At 54.6% G+C, this 21,079-nt stretch overlaps 6 protein-coding genes across 6 annotated transcripts; 4 read left to right on the forward strand and 2 right to left on the reverse strand.

Annotated features, from left to right (window-relative positions):
- Positions 1 to 358: 358 nt before the first annotated feature.
- PG985_011076 (uncharacterized protein) lies at positions 359 to 4,264 on the forward strand (the record flags this gene model as incomplete). The annotated part of the gene is made up of 3 exons (XM_066830843.1): positions 359 to 405; positions 475 to 3,426; positions 3,487 to 4,264. 3 exons carry the CDS (start codon positions 359 to 361, stop codon positions 4,262 to 4,264), a joined length of 3,777 nt encoding a protein of 1,258 aa, XP_066681525.1.
- A 594-nt stretch (positions 4,265 to 4,858) lies between these two features.
- PG985_011077 (uncharacterized protein) lies at positions 4,859 to 7,033 on the forward strand (the record flags this gene model as incomplete). Its single annotated transcript, XM_066830844.1, has 1 exon — positions 4,859 to 7,033. The coding sequence occupies one exon, from the start codon at positions 4,859 to 4,861 to the stop codon at positions 7,031 to 7,033; it is 2,175 nt and encodes a 724-aa protein (XP_066681526.1).
- Positions 7,034 to 8,453: 1,420 nt separating this feature from the next.
- Positions 8,454 to 9,358, forward strand: PG985_011078 (uncharacterized protein; the record flags this gene model as incomplete). Its single annotated transcript, XM_066830845.1, has 3 exons — positions 8,454 to 8,622; positions 8,717 to 8,865; positions 9,317 to 9,358. 3 exons carry the CDS (start codon positions 8,454 to 8,456, stop codon positions 9,356 to 9,358), a joined length of 360 nt encoding a protein of 119 aa, XP_066681527.1.
- Positions 9,359 to 10,229: 871 nt separating this feature from the next.
- PG985_011079 (tyrosinase) lies at positions 10,230 to 11,618 on the reverse strand (the record flags this gene model as incomplete). The annotated part of the gene is made up of 3 exons (XM_066830846.1): positions 10,230 to 10,484; positions 10,564 to 11,293; positions 11,395 to 11,618. The coding sequence occupies 3 exons, from the start codon at positions 11,616 to 11,618 to the stop codon at positions 10,230 to 10,232; spliced, it is 1,209 nt and encodes a 402-aa protein (XP_066681528.1).
- Positions 11,619 to 14,837: 3,219 nt separating this feature from the next.
- Positions 14,838 to 16,546, forward strand: PG985_011080 (uncharacterized protein; the record flags this gene model as incomplete). Its single annotated transcript, XM_066830847.1, has 8 exons — positions 14,838 to 14,963; positions 15,008 to 15,058; positions 15,154 to 15,382; positions 15,453 to 15,599; positions 15,662 to 15,779; positions 15,844 to 15,912; positions 15,983 to 16,009; positions 16,078 to 16,546. 8 exons carry the CDS (start codon positions 14,838 to 14,840, stop codon positions 16,544 to 16,546), a joined length of 1,236 nt encoding a protein of 411 aa, XP_066681529.1.
- Positions 16,547 to 17,010: 464 nt separating this feature from the next.
- Positions 17,011 to 19,213, reverse strand: PG985_011081 (uncharacterized protein; the record flags this gene model as incomplete). Its single annotated transcript, XM_066830848.1, has 6 exons — positions 17,011 to 17,862; positions 17,935 to 18,262; positions 18,339 to 18,374; positions 18,443 to 18,823; positions 18,897 to 18,915; positions 18,976 to 19,213. 6 exons carry the CDS (start codon positions 19,211 to 19,213, stop codon positions 17,011 to 17,013), a joined length of 1,854 nt encoding a protein of 617 aa, XP_066681530.1.
- Between the last annotated feature and the right edge of the window lie 1,866 nt (positions 19,214 to 21,079).

Genomic DNA, 21,079 nt, shown 5'->3' on the forward strand with positions numbered 1-21,079 from the left:
GCCAGAATCCGGTTCTGGAGCATTTCGATGGTGCCAAAATCGGGGTTTCGAATGGTAATTGAGAAAGTGCCACGGGCAGAACCACGCTGCCACGGGCAAGTGGTGGGGTCTACGTAGTAGACTCTGAAGTCCAGTCGTCCTTGGGTCAGAGGTGGGAGGCGAGCATGCAAGCTCGCGTTTACACCAATCCTGCGCCCTCTGGGTTTGGGTTGCACTGGATCATATTCTGTCGCTTCTTCCCTCAATAAGGACTATACCGTCGTTTCGCCTCTATGTCAAGTCGACAAATTTCTCCAGAAGCCAACGATCCTTCCGTGTAATTACCTAATGCCTTTCGCTCTGTGCGCCTTTTGTCGAAATGGGCAGCCGCGTTCGTGAATCCGTCCGCGAACGCGAGGTACTTAGGTAAGCTCCTGTCGCAGGAGGGCAAAAGGAGAGAAACCCCATGTTCTGATGCATTTCGCATACAAACAGCTACGACCCGACGCTGTGGGCCAACATCACGTACAACGACACAGCCGTTCCAATACCCAACGCTCAACTACGAACGTCGAACGACCCGGTTCTCACGTCTCTCGCCCAGTTGGGAGCCTGTCGCACCGGAACGGCACGCGGTATCATCTCGCTCTTTGATAAGAAATGGCAGTATATCGTCGCTGAAGCCACTCCGAGTCTCTCGCTGCTTCCCAGTCTTGGCAGCGAGGAGAGAGATGGCGAAGAGCTGTGGCTATGCCAGACGGCCATCCCCCGAAACCATGGCGTCTGCGAATGGACTCTACTCTACGATGGAGAACCTTCAACATGCGACGAAGAACTACCTGTCACATTCGTCAACGATCTGCAAGGTGACGACCGCTTTTGCATGAAGCCCTACTGTGCCCCAGGTTCGCCCGCCCGATTCTACGCTTCCGTTCCCATTCGATCGCCAGGGGGAATCAACATCGGGGTATACTGTTTGATGCATACCGAGGTTATATCCGAAGATGACGCCAAGGCTGCAATGATGGACGTCGTAATCCGCCATGTCTCCCGGACTGTCATGACCCATCTTGAATCGCGACGCTCCGCCATCGCCTTCAAGCGATCCGAGAATATGATGCTTGGTGTCGCATCCTACATTAGCAATGATAATACAGCCACGGTTGGTTTCCAAACCAACAGTGGACCTCCCCGCGCCAAACAAAAAGCCTCCAACCCCGCAATACCAGCCGCATCATGCCAGGTCGACGATGGCCAAACCTCAAACCAACCTACCAAGATTGGTGATGTCTTATCATCGGATACCTATGTCGAAAAGGGACGCGGTGGCAATGAGGATACACGCACAGAAATTGCAGCTAGCGGTGGCCACACTGTTGTTCCTGCGTCGCGGCCGGGCCCGCCACCTCTAACCATCTCTTCAACGTCCGTCCCGTCCAGGTTATCATTGTCATCAGATGATGACGACTTATCGCTCGGTGGCATATTCACAAGGGCCGCGAATGTGATTCGGGAGAGCCTTAATATTGGCGATGTAACATTCTTCAATGCGTCCTCTGGTTCCTACGGTGCCCGAGTGGACACTTCGCCAAACCGCGACCAGCCGACAGATCCCCTTACCACTTCTTCCAGTAGTGATGAGATGTCGCTGCAATCCAGAGGGCACGATAGCGGAACTTGCCACATCCTAGGGACATCGAGAGCGACCATTTCGGATAACAACATCACTTCCCGAACTGGACCTCCTGTGACTCTCCCCGCGAGCCTTCTCTCCTCCTTACTAAAGAGACACCCTCGCGGCAGGGTGTTCAATTTTGATGAACACGGGGCGTTGCAAACAAGCGAGTCCTCTGAAGACAGTGCCAAGTCTGTTCGAGATGCGATACCAACACCAAAACCACAGAAACCTCCTTCCAAGACGCGATGGTCGAGACAACGACAAGCTGAAGTATTGCAGAAAATGTGCCCTGGGGCTCGCAGCATATGTTTCGCTCCGGTATGGGATGACAAGCGAGAGAGATGGTACGCTGGAGGTCTCGCTTGTATCTATGAGCATAACCGCGTCTTCGCTTCATCCGTGGAGCTCAGTTACTTGCGAGCTTTTGGTACGCTGCTAATGGCCGATGTTCATCGTCTCGAGGCTACTCGCTCTCATCAGGCTCAGTCAGACGTGCTTGGTTCGATATCGCACGAGCTGAGATCCCCTCTTCACGGGTTGATTATCAGTACGGAACTCCTTGCCGACACGCACATTGATACGTTCCAAGGCAATATTCTTCATACACTCGAGACCTGCGGACGAACGCTTCTCGATACGGTGGACCATCTCCTGGACTATTCCAAGGTCAACCACTTTCTGAACTCGGATAAGAGACGGAAGGCGCGAGGCATACATGGAAAAACCCTATCAGTAGAAGATGGGATGACAGCTCAAGTAACAGACGTCAGGCTTGATACGCTTGTCGAGGAGGTCGTGGAGAGTGTGTTCGCAGGCTTTCACCGGATGTCGACAGACTACTCTTTACATAATGATCGGAGGAAAGCCACTGACCCTGATATTGGCGGGGGCATATCCTCAGGATCAGGCCTTGGGGAGATGCTGAATCATTTGAGCCTCTCTCCTGTTCAGGATGATGAAAAGACATTATCTGTGCCGGCCAGCGTTGCTGTCTATTTCTACATAGAGCCCAGCGAATCGTACAAGTGCCGCACCGTGGCTGGTGCGATTCGACGAGTGGTCATGAATCTTTTCGGCAACTCTTTGAAGTACACGGAGCGAGGGCGGATCGAGGTCCGATTGTCTAGGGATCTAGTTGCCACAAGGAGGCGTGGCGCGAAACAAAACATGATCCGTATCGTCGTGGAAGACACTGGGAAAGGCATGTCGCAGGACTTTCTCGCCCACGACCTTTACAAGCCTTTCGCGCAAGCAGATCAACTTAGCGCTGGCACCGGGCTTGGACTCAGCTTGGTAAAGAAGCTCGTGTCCTCCCTAGGTGGCGAAATCTCGGTGAAGAGCCAGTTGGGCGTCGGCAGTGCAGTAACTGTGCTGCTTCCCTTGCCATCGGCCGACCATGAGCTCGCGGAGCATAAAGAAGAGGAGGCTTTCAGAGCTCAACGGCAGATGCTCAAAGGGCTCCGGGTCTGTTTGGTGGGGCATGCCACGACGCCCAGTGAGAGCACCAGCAACGCCTCAGTTGGTGTATCGGCAGTTGAGAAGATTTGCAAAGGGTGGTTGGGCATGGAGGTCGTCTCGGAGTCATCTGGCTTTACCCCGGACGTGATTATGTGTGTGGAATCAAGTCTTGATGTGACCTTGGAAACACAGGCATTCGCGGTCAAGCCTCCAATTGTAGTGATATGCCCCAACGCGGTTGTTGCTCACTCTCGGACGATGAACTCGGCACTGTCCGACAATGATCAGGTATACGAGTTCATCTCACAGCCGTAAGTTCCCTACTCTCCATACACCGTCCCTCCTTTTATCATGGCTAACCACGTGCACAGGACTGGTCCTCGGAAACTCGCAAGAGTTCTGCTTCTTGCTTTCAACCGATGGCTTGAACTACAAGACGTCTCAACCACCATTAGTTCGAGACAGTCTGTGTCTACACCATCTGCGGATACGACATCAATATCCACGCTACCGACGAATTTTGGCCCCGGATGGCTCGACCCTTCGGGCATGGCCTCCGTCGCCACACAAACGCAGTCGTACTTCCCCGCCAATCAGAGCCCACGGAGGTTATCTGTTGCGGTTGAAACCGAACCCTACCCATGGGAAAAGGGATCTGGTTGTCTTGCACGAGTGACGTCGTGCCCGCCCTCTCTGGCATTACCGCCTGTTATGTCCTCCGGTCCCGGCTCCCGGTCTCCGTCATCCAAGCCGGCAGCCACGCTTGGCGCGCAATTCCTCCTCGTCGACGACAACCCGATCAATCTTCGGATCCTGTGCGCGTACATGAAAAAGCTCGACCGCGCGTTCACCACGGCCGTCGACGGGATCGAAGCCGTCGAGTCCTTCAAGGCTGACCCGGGGCGCTACGCATGCATCTTCATGGACATCAACATGCCGCGCCTGGACGGGCTCCAGGCGACGCGGCAGATCCGGTCCCACGAGCGCGACACGGGCGCGTCCAAGGCCTGCCCCGTCTTCGCGCTGACGGGGCTCGCGTCGGCCGAGACGCAGAGGGAGGCGTTTGAGAGCGGGATCGATCTGTTCCTCGCGAAACCGGTGAAACTGAAAGAACTTAGCGAGATATTACGGAGCAGAGGACTCATCTGATTGCGACCCCGCACCATTTGGCCTCGATTGAAGACTGCAGGCGGATTTTCAAACAAGGGTACTTGATACACACGGAGATGACGATTTGTTGGTTATGCCAATGGGAGCAATCTATACCATGGCGATTATTCTGGTGACGGGGAGGATCTCGAGCGACTATACCGTTGGTACTAAAGCGATCTTGTTTATACAATACTCTTTAAACATCCGTTTGCCTTTCTCTTTACAGCTTAATTTGACGGTGTAGCCGAGCTAGGTGGGTGGAAGAAAGATGCCCAGCGGCGACGGGGTCATTACGACCAATCAATCCAAACACACAGGGGAGACAAATAGATTATAAAAAAAAAAGAACATGGAGAACAAGCTATACACAAGCTTCATTGGCGCGCTGTCTATTTGAAATTCGATGCAGGCGTGGAGACTGGCCGCCACGGTCTCTACTTCACCCTGACGAGCGATTGCTTCGAGGCGGCGCAGCTTACGACAGGGGCTGGCCGCCGTTACGGCAATTTCCCCGCAGTGATCTTTAGGCAGGCAGCCCGCCCACCTAATACATAACCAATCACTATTTACAACAACGCCGAGTAACCAGCAATGGCATGCCTGTTGTGCAACGGCTTCCAAGGCAAAGGGCCTCTTCCAACGGAGGAGGAATATTTCGAAGGTAACGCCATCACGCGCCATATCAAGCAGGATGGCATTGCTTGGAGCAGCTTTGTGGTGTCGGCCGCGACGTGCTATTGCTGCGACACCCTGCGAAAGGGGGTCGCGGGTTGCCTGTCGCAGCACGGCATGGAGCCGGATTTCGTGGAGTCGATCGACATCGAGTTCTACTACCCGTCGCGCGAGGGAGCGGACGAGGATAGTAACAAGACCATCACTTGCCGCCTGATTGATGCCGAGGGGGCAAAGACGGAGTTCCAGGTCGAGTTCTTTACGCTTGACGAGCCGGATTGCCCCTGTCCTGAGGCGTGGGAGTATGTGCCGATCTCTGCGAGGACGTCGGCCGGTACTCGGTCTGAGGAGGCGTTTGAGAAGGCGTGTGAGTGGCTCCGGGATTGTGACGACGAGTATCACGGCCAGTATGAGGACATGTGCGACGAGAATTCGGACGGAGACGATGAGCCTGAGGTCAGCTACTGCGCGGCAGCTCGTTTGGAGAGTTCATCCTCCCCAAGATTGCCGTCAAGGCTCGTCGACGTTGGTCGGCACACGGGTAAGGTGCGTGTGGTAGAGACCGCCAGGTTGCCGATCGACAAGTACATCTCCCTCAGCCATTGCTGGGGTCTACAGCAGATTATCACGACCAAAACGGCCACGTTAGCGGAGCGCATGCGCGAGATCAACGTTGAGGAGCTATCCAAGACCTTTTGGGACGCCATCTGCATGACGAAGAAGTTTGGGATTGATTACATCTGGATCGACTCGCTGTGCATCATCCAGGACGACAGCCTCGACTGGCAACGCGAGTCCGCCCAAATGGCCAGCATCTACCGCCACGCCTACCTGACCATCGCCGCCACCAAGGCCAGCAGCGGCGCCGGCGGCCTCTTCACCGAGACGCCCGACTTCGAGGTCCGCGGCACCACGCCGGCGGGCGAGGACTACCTCCTGGTGTTCCGCGAGAAGATCCAGCACGAGCTGTCGGTGGACCTGACGACGGACCGCCACTTCCCCCTCATGGCGCGCGGCTGGATCTACCAGGAGCGCATGCTGTCGCCGCGCGTCCTGCACTTCGGCCACCACGAGCTCTTCTTCGAGTGCGCGACCAGCTGCCGCTGCGAGTGCGGCGACATCGGGTTCCTCGGCAACTACGAGGACGTGCCGCTGCCCAACCCGCGGCAGATGTACTCGTCGGCGCTCGAGTCCATCGCCAAGACTACCAAGGGCGGCGGCGGCGAGTGGAGCAACGAGCAGTGGCTGCAACAGTCGCGTTACTACGTCGCCCGCATCTGGCGATCCATGGTCGTGTTCTACACCGGTCTTCGCCTAACCTTCCCCGGTGATCGGCTCCCGGCTGTGGGGGGCGTAGCGCGGACCTTCGCGGGGAAGCGAAGGTCGCCTTACCTTGCGGGCCTCTTCGAGGATTCAATCCTCGATGACCTGCTGTGGGATGTTTGTGCAGGGAAACGGGGGAGGCCGAACAAGCCGGACGAGTACATCGCGCCGTCTCGGTCCTGGGCCAGTGTCGCAGAGCCTGTCACGTACCGCGATGGGCTCGTCTACTGGGACGAGGAGATCTACCAGGAGAAGCAGGAGGAGCGCATCGAGTTTGCCAAGGTGGAGAGCTGTGAGGCTGTGCGCGCGGGGATTGATGAGTTTGGGCAGGTTCAGGCTGGGCGGCTATGCATTAAGGGGCCGCTGCTGCGGGCCACTGTCTCGCTGACGCCGGGTCTGGACGCGGGTGGGCGACATAGGTATCACCTGCAGTTCCGCTGCGGTATTGACGAAGATGGTGCGGTAACTGTCGCGCCTCGGGTGTGGCCTGACTACGATTGGACACAGGGAGGTAGTCTCTGCGTGTCCCCTGGCGACTCGGTTTACTGTTTAAGGATGGTGCAGTATTTGGACGATAAAACGGACATGCTTCTCATGTTGCGCCGGGTTCAGGGTATCGGGAAGGACAATGAGAAGTGTATTTACGAGAGGGTTGGGTCACTTCGGCTCCTTACTGGCACATCCAAGGTTGATGGGCTGGAAGCAGCGGAACGGGATATGTTAGTTGCCGCGCTCGACCACGCTCCGGTCCAGAGTTTGGAAATGTTGTAGACGATGGATGTCGATTTCCGTCTTGTCCAACGTAGCCTTAATCCCAGAACGAATCAGTAATAACCAATCCTTCAATTCTTGTTCCTGACTTTGGAGGCTCAAACTAGTTTTGCTGCAAGCCACCGACCTCACAGACAAGTTTCAGCCAGCCACTAGATTAGCATTGATGATCTAACGCAGCTCAGCCTTACCGTGTGACAAGCGCCGAAAACCTCTAGTCCACTCGTTATTGTGCGCACACCGGTACGAAGGTGATCGCGCTTCGGGTCTGCGCCTAGCGCGCTTGCGGTCCCGTGATTGGCTTGTCGTCCTCACCGCCGTGTACAGCTCCGGTCGGCGGTCGTCGACCGTCTTGAGACTGTGCCGGTCGCCCAGCATCGGGCTGGGCGCGCGCGCTTAGCGTCGTGAGGAGCATTCCAACGGACCCCGATAAGCTGACGTTGCCCCCTGGTGGCCACCGAGTCGGTCGCGGTTGCTGAAGCCACTTTTCGGCCTGGACTCACGACGACACTCGCTTTGCGGATGACAGCCCTGTCTGTTGGCCTGACGGGGTAAGTTGCTGTTGGCGGTGATATGGAACGAAAGCTTCTTGTATCCAATAATGCATTCGTCCAAACTCATTCTCCTCCAGTCTGGAATGAGAGCTCTAAGGTCGCCAGTCGATGTTCCTCCGATCCTGCCGAACCAGTCACAGGGTTTTCAGGGGGCAGCGGACCGGGACCCAGGCCTTCCATCTTAGTTTCTTGAAGACCAACAATAAGGAAAGCCCTCGCACTCCATGCCCTTCCAAGGAGACGCGGCAGAGGTCCCAGTCATGGCTTGCATTACGAATACAGAAAGTCGAAGAATATATATTTACAACATGATGGATTTCCACGGTCGGCATAGAACGATGTCTAGATACCCAAGGACGGTAAAACGTTCATCATCACGTGGATGCGAGTTATTTACTCAGACAAATACGCGCCAAGCCATTCCCACGGAGTATTTATAGCCATACATACCGCAAGCCTTGGGGAAAAGACTTTCTGTAATGCAATACAGGTTGTTGCATTGGCGTAAGCTGACACACACTCCGCCGCCGCCACAGCCCCCCTAAGTGCAGCAGTAGCCGACCACACCCGTTTCTTACTCTCGAAGCTTATGTTAGCTCGGGAAGGTGACCCGATTGCTTAGCCATATACGAGTCTGGCAGGCTGGGCGCGCAGCCTTGTGCCCTTTCCCACCACCTCTGGTAGGCATGCGCCTACCGCCCGAGCTTGCGACATTCGGCCGCCTGCTTCCCGCCTCGTCATACTCCATTTCATCTATAAAAGGGCGGCGTCGGTTTTCGACCCAATGTAATTGCGTTCCTGCTTTACTCGTAGCATCTCCTCCCTCATAGTCCGACAACAAAGAACAAGCGCATATATATCCCATCATGAGACTCCATCTGGCAACGGCATCCCTCCTGCTCGGGCTAGCCATCTCCGCGGGAATTCCCCCACTTCCCCCAGTAAGGGGACATCCCGATCCGCAACCAGTCAACGGTGGAGGCCTCAAACCTGCTCCCGTGAGGCCGCCGCCCACCGGCGGCGAACAGGCGGTTGGTAAGCAGTGAAACCAACCCTCCCCCCTCCCCCACCCCCGCTGCCCGTTCACGGTGATGTGTATCCATTTCGTCGCGGCTGACTTTGTGGGCAGAAGCGACGAAAGCTGTCCAAGAAATCGTGAATACCACGTACGACCTCGTGCAGTCCATCTTCCCCGCCCAAGACAACGTCAACTGCAGGGCCACCATCTCGGCTATCAACAACGACGTGGATTTTTGCAACCGAGCTCTGAGCAAGCAGGTACGGGACAAGTGCTTTTGCAAAATTTCGCAAGGGAGATTGCGGGACGATTTGTGTACTTTGCCCGTAAACCAGAACACGGTGTCTATAATCATGGGCAAAAGTAAAAACCTCTGCCACGAATGCCGATTGGGCCAGAAAGGATGCTAATAAGAAGGATCGAGCTGCGCTCACCATTGAGAGAATATGGACATATAAGCATGGATTTATACTACTGTCCCGGCGACGGGAGTGTACGGATTGTGGGAGGCAATGGCCGAGGCTCAGTTACCAAGAATATAGAGAAATGTACTGCAGGACACGCCACAAAAGAATCTAGCCCGGCGGCGTGACTAGTTCGACCGCAAGCTTGGGAGACCACGGATGGTTTAGCATCTTGGCAAAGTCCGGATAACGAAGTGACTGACAATCAGAGAAAGGTATGTGACTAGCGACAAATACTGTGTTACAGAACGATCAATACAGAGATGCTAGATTCTCTTACGCCGGTTAGAACGATTAGAACCGTTTTATAGGCATAGATAGGTTCAACAAATTGAGATGCTTCTAAAATAGGAATCCTCATTTGATCCCAACAATGCCTTTGATTGGACCACGCCAACGCCTGCGAGTACAACAGCCGAGGTCCATTACCCAAGGATTGTACTCAGAGAAATATGTATTCAACGGGTCAGGAGAAACGCCCATATCTTCCTAGACTCTGGAAAGGCCCTACGACCTGACGAAATACGTGTTCCGTCCTGGAGACCACACAAAGCTTTTTTTAGACCATGAGACTGACCGAATGCGGCATCCGAACTTCCAAAAGATATGCAATTCTCGGAAAGAGGCAGTTATCCGGTTTCCTCAGAGTCTCGGCTTCCAGAATGGCGATTTTTCGGTCGACCTTTTCGCCAAGAAATATTCGACTGACATGAGTGCCTTCGAAGAACAGGCAAAATAGCTGATGCGGTTGCATTTCTTCGAAACTGAAGACGGGTACATCGGCGTAGGACCGTCAATTCTGGCTGTGAACGACGAGCTGTGCTTCGTCCGCGACTGTAGCCTCCCAGTCAAACGGCGGAAGGAAGACCTACACCTGCGTTGGTCCATGCTGAGTTGTAGGCCTGGACTCCACAGAGGAGATGGAGAGATTGCAAGAGATGGATCGGATTGAGCAACATTCTGTTTTTACAATACGGTAACTGAGCAGGGATAATATAGTACGCGTAATTGATTCTAGATAATGGATGTTATCTTTGTTCGGGTACATATTTCAACTATTCGATTCTATATATTAAGTATACACGTGATAGTCAAGTGAAACTTCGTAGTGGGTTTTACATCCTCTAATACAGCACCCCAGATCTTCCAAACCGGCGTGTTTACACATATATGTAGCAGTATGGTCCACCCAAAGAGCTGACGTGGTTTTTGACGGCGCTGGCCGGTGCGGTGTAGTGTAGATCCAGCAAGTCCTCGATACTCGCTTCCGGGCTAGCCGGGTAATTGAGGAGGGTTCGCGTACCGGCAATCTGGAAGATGCGCTCAAGAGGCTTCTGGTTCTGCCAAATCCACCAGGTGCGATCGATCTGGCTATGGTGGAGCCAGAATATAGGGTCCGAAGGAGAGACGGCGACCTGCAAGCATAGAGTGTCAGCTTGCAGTTGTTCCCCACGACGAGAAGAGGCACTGTTAGGAAACGCTGGGGACACTCACATCACCGCCCGGGTCGCCACCCCAGGTAAAGTGGCCGGCGGAATGGACACCGAAGAACGAGGAGTTGAAGATATTGGAAACGTTGCCACCCTGCATGCGGTCCTGAAACGCGCGGATGCCCGTCTGGTAGGCGGGGTTGGTCAGCAGGTCGACGGACTGTGCGTCGGTAGACCACTGCCGCGAGACCCAAGACGAGATGTCCCGCCTCACGCACCGCGGCTGGTACCCCAAAAGCGGAAACCCCGTCCGAATGCCCGGGAACGTCGGGCCCGTCGCCGACAAGTTGGCCATCAGCCCCGCGTACGGCCCCGTCTCCATACAGCCTCCGCCGCGCCCCGCGGGAATGCACCCCTTCCCGCTGATGAGCGCCTGCGTGCAGTTATGTGGAGCATGCGCCCCATTGCCGCCTTGCGAGGTGGGACTACCGTCCAGGTAAGGAGAGTGTTCCGGGTCCCGCGCTGACTTGCCCCAGTTCCAGTAGGGTAGGTACCCCTGGTAGCCGCACTCATCCCGTAGGGCGGTCTCGAAGGCCCAGATGTAGTAGCGGTGCCAGCTGAGGAAGTTTCCGGTGAAATGGATCGTGTTGGTTGCGTTGATGTGCGTCGCGACGAAGTCGTCGTACCGGGACCGCACGCCCGGGGCCCGGTCTGCTGGGGTCCGTGGGCGCTTGGCCATCAGGCACTTGATGGTGCTGGTATAGGCGAGCTTCTCCTGAGTTGTGAGGGTGGAGCTGAGATCAGATAGGTTAGTCGGGTAGTTCACCGAGATGGCCATTGAGGCAAGGGGAGCCAGGGACAGGGGCAAAGGGGGGAATTGACAGAAAGAACGTACTACTCCTTCCGGATCGCGGCATTCTTCAAAGTGCAGGTCTGGGTCACATCATGCTCTGCCAGCGTCTTCTGCAGTGATCCACCGGCGACAGCATCATGGAGTCTGCTCAAGCTCTGCTTGGCCAGCAGGTCCGTTCCATCGGTTGGCTCCGGAACATAGCAGCTTTTGCCATCGGCCACAGATAAAAGGGTGGCGGCACTCAGTGCCAGACGCAGGAGATGCATTGTATCTGTAGATACAACGGCCGCAGGAACAGCAGCGACGGCAACGGAAAACAAGCGGTGTATATGTCGTCAAAGGCGAGCTGTGATTCGAAACATGAAACAGTAAGGAGTAGAGTCAGCGAGTACCTGAGCTACGGTAGCAAAAAGGAGCAGAACGCCACAGCATGCGGGGACACAGCTCTGGTATATAGATCTCGAGCTGTTTTGTATACAGTCGGGACCAAAGCTACCCCTTCTGTGCATGAGAACTGTTTGTGCATAATGACAACTCGTTTTGAGATCTTGATTATCAGCTAAAAGGAAACCAGGGAGAGGTCTGTGGATCCTACGATGCGGATGAGCATCCCATGCAACAGGCTCGTGCTCCGCGAAGCTGGCTAAGCGAGGAATAAACGAAAGCATATCTCAGGGGTTGGTAACATGAGGCATCAGGCCCATTCACCGACCCAGCATGCTGGTCCATAATAATTACCAATATCATCTTGATCTTTTAGAACGTGACAAGTAGCTGTTGCCCCCAAGTAAACGGACTCGCATGCAGCATGGCCAACGACCCGACCTCGGAAAATAGATGTTTGCTACCACGTAGCCGGTTTCATGCTGACCCAGGGCCCGGGCTGACCACGTGGTTCTGATTGCTTGACGAAATAAGAAAAACAGGCTCAAGGTCAATGCGATCGCGAGGGCCCAATACTCGGAACATCCCTTGGGACAGATGACCCAACCACATCGGCGTGCAAGATTACTGTTAAGCCACGATCTTTCGAAGGGATATGGCATCCCTGTCGGTATATGCACAGGCCCATACAGGCCCCGAACAAGCCATGCATGCATTAGCGCATCTCTGCGAAGAGATTTCCCCGGTTACCGGCAAACGCAAGGTACAGGTCTATCAAAAGGTTCTTGGCGGAGAAGTCCCACCTGTGCCCGTTGGATTGATGCAGTTTTGAAGCCTCCCCGTCTCACCGGTAGCAATCTGCCCCTGTCTGTGGCTTGGCGGGGAAGGCGGGTGCTTTCACCGTGCTGGGGTCATTCAAGTTTGACCAACTGCCAGCCGGGCTTCCCATCTAGAGCCACTCGAGACGCATGTAGTGGCCTTAGCGCTTCTTTACTTGGGATGCTTCGCTTCTCCTTCTTATTGGGAGAAGATAGGTTGTTCCGGTGCGAGATGCACCAACCCGCGTCTACCCTTGCTATATAGCTCATATCTTCATGAGATAGCGCGTCCAGCACAATCTCAGATATCACCGGATCGACTTGGCAAAAATGGGGAGATAAGCGATGAGCTCTGTCACATCCGGATGTGGGATAAGGCAAATTTAGGGACAACGTCGGGTTCGGCTTCTGAGTGCAACATCGTATGCAAGTTGCAAGTCGAATGCCAATTAATACATTGTTGGGGGAGAGGTGAGAGTTGACTGCGTCTATAGTGCGTGAATTGGTGCCGCTTCATCCCCTAGCTGAGATGTTGCGTACTGACCAAAAGGCGTTGTGGATAGGGGGGTTATAACAAAACACAATTGGATAATATGATCAACTACCGGAAGCTCATACGCGGAGAGCAAGCAGCATGTGATGGACAATAGATGGCGGTTGAATCACGGTCGCATCTCACAAATGGAAGCACATTAGTGTTACCGTGTGGCTGGCTCATGACCTGATCGTATGGCGATGAGTCCCATTTAGCCTTAAAGCAAGCATCAGGCTCATTGCGACGTGCACCCGCGCACTACCACCCTATAAAGCAACCCTCCATCCGCCGGACGCCCAATTAGATGTCGGTATGCTGCGCTTGTTTCTAGCCAATTTCTTCAACATTTTGGTTCCCATGACGAAACGCTTGTACACCTATTTCTACACCCATCTAGCTCCGCGGCTATTGAATTCAGCTTACCCCCTGTTTCCTGTCGCAGGGTTTTAGGACCCTGAATCGTTGGATCTGCCTTTTGAATGCTTCGCCCAAGACACTTCGTATCTTTAAGCTCTCCAGGTGAGATAAGGTCGCATGAGCATGTTGTCACTCCACACTTGTGCAACCGGGGAAACGGCCGCCGGCATATGCAAGCTTCAGGAAGCGTGGGTCATTTGGCAGGCCAATATCCGATCCCTGTCGCCTTTGGAAATCAGCATCATCTTGCGATAATGAAAAAGCCAATTGCTTCTGATGGTCACAATCACATTCATGTTCTTGGATACCTTGCGGGATCGTGCGACTTCATGACATGATGGTCATAGAATGCCAGGGCATACGTTCCCCGGGAGCTGGCATCGACGGAGACAGACCCGTCGGCTTCAGGGGGTCTTTAAAGCATGAATGTTGGCTTTTTCATGTTCATTCCATAGCATTGACGATTGGTCAGCTGCGAAGAGCCAGCTTTGGAATATTGGCTGATACAGATGGAGCTGTTCAATGGAGATCTTCCCATCTGGGTCGTAGATCAATCCTACTGTAGAGGCAAAATGCGACTATAGTGGTAGGCCTGATAGCAATTACCGCCCCGGCCAATCGGTTTATTGTCCGTCGGGGTAGACCCATGGATCTCGGCAGATGTTGTCGACCTATCGCCCACATGCCGCTTCCAACTGCAACTCCCCGCGATGCCACCCCTGCGGGCAATTTGCCCAGTATATTGCCCACCAACTACCAAAGATGCCATCGCGTCCATTTTCGGGGGACACCATAGGTATTGCCTTTTCACCGGATGAGGTCAAGGCACCAAACATCCTTTGAGCAGGATGTGCCCTTCGGGTATACCCGCCCAGGGTCCCCTCCCCAGAGCCTCTTTCATCCCCAGACGTCTTACAACAAGTGCGATCCTGCCGCCAACCCCGCCTTCAACATATCCCTGACAACCTTGCGATCTGGCAAAGCCAAGGGGTTTGATCTGCCCCTGACGTTGGCCGAAGCCGTTAAGGAAAAAGAAAAAAGAAACGGAAAGGGGAGTCTGGGGGAGAGCAGCAAACACGACACGAGCGCGACCCCATGGTCGACATGGCCTCGTTGTAACTGAGCTTCTGTCGCTGGTCGAAGAGGAATACCATATCCTGTCGCCGGTTCGCAACTACTTCTCTGAGAGCCTTGAAACTTACACACTCCTTACACATCTACACTCACTCCTGCAAAGGCTGGAAATAACAACTCACAAGTGACCAGCTACTGCCCCAGTCGTCATCTCCTTCCCAGTTGTCTCAGCTATCATCCAGGGGATACTCGACACGATGCAGATCGACACAAGACAGGCCCCACCGCCATTGCCCCCGGGACCCTCCCCGACAGCCGGCGACTCCAACGTCAACATGATCCTCTCGGTTTCGGGCCTCATGATGGGGCTTTCGTTCGCCATCGTGGGGCTGCGGATTTGGATCCGGCAGTGATTTGGATCCGGCAGTTCATGATCAAGACCCTCGGCGTCGACGACATGGTGATGATGGCGGCTTTGGTAAGTGCTCCTCCGACATTGCATTTATCCAAAACCTTGCCCGTCGACGCCTTTCGAGAGCTGGCTGCTAACAAATCGTCTTGGGTGACGACCAGATAGCTGCGATAGGCTCCATGGTCTGCTTTATCGGCGAGTGCCAGACCGGCGCCGGCCGGCATATATGGGACCTTGACATGGCGCTGTTCCCGGCCTTCCTCCGCTGGCAGTACATCCACGGGATCCTTCTGGTGGTCGGCATCAGCCTAGTCAAGATCTCCATTGGTTTCTTCCTGCTGCGGCTCATCCAGAACAAGTGGTACCGCCGCTTCATCATCTTCACGCAAGGTTAGTAGGGTGGTTGGCATCAGCGGATGCCTCCCCGAGGACGGGTGGCTGACTCGCTTTCTCTCTACAGTTTTCATCACTCTGTTCACCATATCTTGCGTTTGCACCTTGGTCTTCCAGTGCGTCCCACCTGAGGCCACGTTTGCGTTGGTCCCGCCGCCCGGGGCGAAATGCTTCGATCGAGCCACCTTCACCAACATCGGGATATTCAATGGAGGTAATTGGCCACTTCCCCTAGAGTACTCCTGTCTGTCCATATACCAGGCTAACTTATCGCAGCGGTCAACATCACCACCGACTTTATTTTCGTGCTGCTCCCCATCCCCATGATACTGAAGCTCCAAGTCAACACTCGGACCAAGGCCACTCTCATAGTTGCCCTGAGCTTGGGTATCTTGTAAGTAGTTCGCACCCGGGTCCCAGATTGGCTGCCGAGTCCGCGTCACTGACATTCGTATTAGTGCCTGTATCGCCGCCATCGTCCGTGTGTATCTGGGCGCTCACATCTTCGAGAATGCGGACTTTACATGGTGGGTCTTGGGCCACTAAATCTTCCCCAAGTGTCAACTTGTGCACTGCTGACTTACAGCTATTAAACAGGTCGACTGCTTTTTTCCTGTGGAATACGTAAGAAACCCCTCTGCCAACTGTTATGTCTCACTTTCCGGTACGCCGTAACTGACACCCCTTTCAAGTGCCGAACTCCACGCCGGCATCCTCGCCGCCTCCCTCCCGACCCTTCGCCCCCTCTTTAAGAGCCTCCTCGAGACCACCTCGCGCCACATGCGCTCGCACGGCTACACCTACGGCTCACGGTACGGCCCCGGGGCCCGGAAAAGCAGCAGCAACAGCACCGGCGGGCTGACGAGGAGCGGCACCCTGCGGAGCGCGGGGTACCGGCGACACAGCAACGCCGCGGTCGCGGCCGCCGACGACATCTACGCCCTCGAGATGATGGAGAGCTTGGGCGGCCGCCGGAACAAGTCGTCCGACACCGCCTTCGGCGTCGCGTTGGGGTACAATGCTCGGGTTACTACTAGTCGGGATGCGGCGACGTCCTTGGGCGGGGGCGCGGGCGCGGATAGTTCGGAGGAGTGCATATTGCCGCCGCCGCCGGCGAATGCGATTACGAAGCGCACTGAGGTCGTGATACAGGAGTCTTGAGATGTTTCATTATAATGAGCATAATGACACAGTCGGATGCAACAGAGAAGTAGTTCATAGTTGTATATAAATTTGACAGGATCAACTTTGGAAACTTATGAAGAACTAACCTTGGCACTTCGTGTTATTTACCTACCACCTGCCCCTTCATCGATGCCAGCAGTTTTCCGCCTATCTCTTCGTCGCCGGGTATTTGCTTCACGCGCTTACACCATGCATTTGGTCTGCACAGTCCCCTCAAATTGGGGTAAAGCTCCTCCAGGGACTATGTATGCGAAAACTCGAGAGTTATTGATATTGAAGTCGAGCTATTAAAATATATGCTCTCATGATCTCCGTGAACCTGCATCCGTCCAGCATCGTGTGTGTATCTGTGTCATGTAGAAGCGGCTGTAAATGTAACATAAATACACGTAAAGAAACACCCTCCACCTTCTCAGGAAACCTGACACACTACTCGACGATCAGGGGACACCCCACGTCGACTCCAACATCTGGGTAGCGTCCTTGGCGTTGCGGTTACTCTGCATCGGCCGGAAGATCCCCGAGCCCTCCCGATCATTGTTCCGAATATAAAACGCCGTATCCGCCTCAGGATCCAACTCATTCTGCGAGAACCCATTGCCGAGGTACGCGAACCGGTTCGCCCCCTTGCGGTACGTGACCTCGTAATCGTCGTATCGCGGCTCCGCCAGGGCCTCCATGTAGTGCGGCACGGACCCGGGCCAGAGCGCGGTGACGCGCCCGGTCGCGCGGCTGCGGTACCACGAGTCGCACTCGGCCCAGACGGCGCGCGAGTCCATGAAGGCGTCCTTGTGGGCCATGAAGTCGTCGACGGCTTCCCGTTTCGGTTCGAAGCTGGCGAGCCCCGGCCCCTGCTTCTGCCACCGGTTCAGGAAGTGGGCCATGTACTCGCCCGCCAGCTCGATCAGGATGATGATGGGCCCGTTGCCGATCGGGCAGTTGGGGCCCAGGAACATGAAGTAGTTGGGGTAGCCGTGCGCCGAGACGCTAAGGTAGGTTTCGGGGCCGTTCCCGCCGCTATGGGTGGTTTCTTCGTTCGCTGTTGTGCTTGAGGTTTTGGGCCTGGGGGGCGTCTCGGACCACTCCTCCGCCATGGAGCGGCCGCCCCGCCCGATGAGGGGGAACCGGGGGCGGAAGGTCGTGTCGAAGCCGGTGGCGCATATCAAGGCGTCGAGGGGCCACTCCTTGCCATCCGCGGTCACGCAGCCGTTGGGGGTCATGCGCGTCACCCCACCGCCACGGGCCACCGTCACGTTGGGTTTCGTCAGGCTTTCCAAATACCCAACGCCGGGCTGTTGTGCCAAAGGAAGAGAAGCAAGTCAGCAAGATCAAATCGGCAAATTTGAGGGAATGTGAGCACTTGCCGTCAGCCTCCGGCATCCGAATGGAAAGTCCGGGATCAGTTTCAGTAACTCGGCGTTGAGGCTTTCTTCGGAGTCACCCGCGAGCAACTTCTCCCTCATGGCAACTCGCATAGCATCTGTGATCTTCGTCTGGGCCACCGATCCCCGGACGAAGACGGGGAAGACGGCGGTGATGGCGCGCTCCGTTTCCTTGCGCATCCGGAGGTGGCTTTCAGGGTCGTCACGGAAATTTTGTTGTTCTTCTGGGGTGTACTTGTGGTGGCCCATCCCTTGCTGGGGCACTACGTAGGTGGGCTGCCGGATGAAGGTTGTCACGTGGTCCGCGACTCTGGTTGGAGAAAGGGGCTGCGTGTGAGCAAGATCATACAGTATAGAGGGGTATTGTTTAGATGAGGGGGGCTCACTCTTGCATTTGAGGGAGGATCTGGATTGCAGACGATCTGTAAAAGGGATAATCAGCAATCATGTTATCAGAACAGGTAAAACTTCTCGAGTAGTGAACACCAACCCGTTGCCTATGAGTCCAACCCTTTTCCCCTTAAGGTCGACACTCTCATCCCATGCAGCACTGTGGATCTTGGGTCCCTTGAACGAGTCAAAATCAGCGATGTCGGGCCACTTCCATTTGTTCAAGACGCCAGAAGCATTGATGAGGAAGTCGGCGCGGCGGCGTTGGATCTCGCCTTCGGGACCCCCCGCCCGGACATCCACTACCCACTCGCTCTCATCCTCATCCCACCGGGCGCCCACGACCTGGTGGCTGAAGGAGATGTGGCGGCGGAGATCATATTTGGTCGCGAAGTCGGAGAAGTACTTGAAGATTTCCTCCGCGCCTGCGTAGTTCGAAGACCAGTCCCATTTCGGCTCAAACGAATAGGTGTAGTTGTGCCTGAAGCAAAGAATGTTAGGCTGAAAGAACTATGTCTAGATTTAACTATAGCTTTGAGGAATAGGGGGCTTACGCGGGAGCATCGCAAGCGCCTTGTCATTGTCCATTTCTTTTAGTATCGTTTCTTCAAGTACAGTTTGGTGTCAACTTACACCCGGGGTAGCGATTCTCGAACCAAGTACCCCCGATATCTTGGTTCTTCTCATATATATCCAGAGTGAAGTCGGTGAAGTCTTTCCTCAGCTTGTAGGCAAGATAGAGCCCAGAGGCTCCAGCACCTATGCAGATAACTCTGAGATGTCGATTTGCGTGGATGGGGACATCCCGGCATTGGTAGGTATCATGTCCGTTAACACCGTTAACCCCATTGGTAGCACCCTGCGATCCCATGTTCGGGTATATGATGGGTGAGTACTTCGGATACCGAAGTATGTGAGTAGGAAATAATCAATGCAGGGGGCTTTCCAGAGTTTCGTCGTACTGATCCGACTTTGCGGGAACACACAGAACACCAATGGGCTGGAATAAGGAACTGAAACTTTATACAGAGAGTAGGAGTAATAATTGGAAGGGATATCCTCCCTATAAGCAGTAGCCCGCGGCCTTGAACTTATGCGTGACTGTGACGGCAAGACCCATTGGCCCATGTTGTATGCACGACAGTAAACGAAATCTACATGACACCACTTTTGGAAGATTCAATGCATACGGGTATGTTGGCTCTGCGGGCGCCAGCCTTGGCAGCCCACTAGAGTCGATCTGCGCACTTTCACTACATGCATGTCTCTCCTCCGGCGTGCGTTGAGGCAAGGGCACCGCCTCCCGGGTAGCGAGGCTAGTCATCGAGGAGTCACATTTCAGAATCAAAAGTACCCTGCTATCTTTATGTATTGGCACCTGGAACGCCGCTACAAAACTGCATCTTTCTATCTGGTAGGGGATCTTTTACATATGCCCCTTACATGGCATATCGAAATGCTTTTGTCGGATGTCTTCTCCCCCGGTCTCCTTTCGATCACCTGGGGGGTCACCGTGGTTCAATCGGTCGATCGCGTTTGTATGTGTTGCCACAAGGAGATATAGAACAGCAACCTGGCAACTACAATGTTTGAAAGTAAACCTGGGAGTCTAAAGCCGAGGCTGTTCGCATGACCTCCCCACCCATACTGCATACCGATGACGAAACGCTGCTTGCAGTGACATCGGTTGCTGCACGCCCAAAAGCATCCAATGGACGTGATTCCCTGTCACTAGCTTTGCCATGGCTCGCCGTGAATTGCCCCTCGAAATGACGACTTAAGTACAGGAGGGAGGGTCTCTGGTGGAAGTCTGGGTGCATCCCTCGCTATAACTACCTGTTTATGATGTCGAGTTGGTGGTGATAGTCAGTTCTCAGAGATCCTGAATTACCCAATCTAGTAATACAATCGTGTCGACGGCGATAAGATAACGGAAATAAGTGCTTGTTTGCCCTGCACGCTGCACAAGCGGTACAGTATGCCGCAACCGCTAAGCTGGTTGGTCCGGAGCTTGGGTACTAGGTACACAATTGCAATTGCCATCACTCGATTGTCAGACAGAAGATGCCTGTTTGCTTGCCAAGATGGCATCGAGTGCAGTGTGCGTCGAGTTGCACGCACGGCTTATGCAATGCGAGATGGGTGGTTGCAGGGTCCTAATTGCGGAAAGTGCGCGCGCGCTCGAGGTCAGGTGACGCAACATCCAAATCCAGAGTCTTCCCGCGATAGATCAATGTTTGCTCTGACTTGCGGCTGCCAGGAGCGGAGAACGGCAGATTCTTGATACGAACTGTGGTTCACTAGCACCCAGATGCATCTTCCTACTGTAGTGGCATCAATCGCTGGTTCTTTCCTCAAGCAAGGGGTGGGGGCTAGCCATTGAACCTGTCCGCATCACGTAGCTCGAGGCGAGGTGCGAGGTTCCCCAGTTTGAAGAGGGGGACGGTGAGTGACCAGGTCCAGCGGGTGGTCGATCGGACAATTCGGCAGGGCCGCGGCTTCCCACAGAGCTGGTGGAGCACTACCCCGCCAACTCCAGCTTCTTCGAATGGTGAGTGATCACCGTCATGGGGACAGTGAAGAAATCAATGTAAGCCCCCAGAATATGAGTTCCGAGAAGTATGCAGGGTTCACTGGAAAAATGCTGCATCACACATAACATTTGCCGATCATCTCGTGATGCTCTCTGGGGGATATACTTATGAATTTCTGAAGCTGGAAGCCATGTCGCTAGTCG

This window comes from Apiospora marii (assembly GCF_038362585.1).
Source record: "Apiospora marii strain CBS 49790 chromosome Unknown utg000007l_segment0_segment0, whole genome shotgun sequence".
Lineage (NCBI taxonomy): Eukaryota > Fungi > Ascomycota > Sordariomycetes > Amphisphaeriales > Apiosporaceae > Apiospora > Apiospora marii.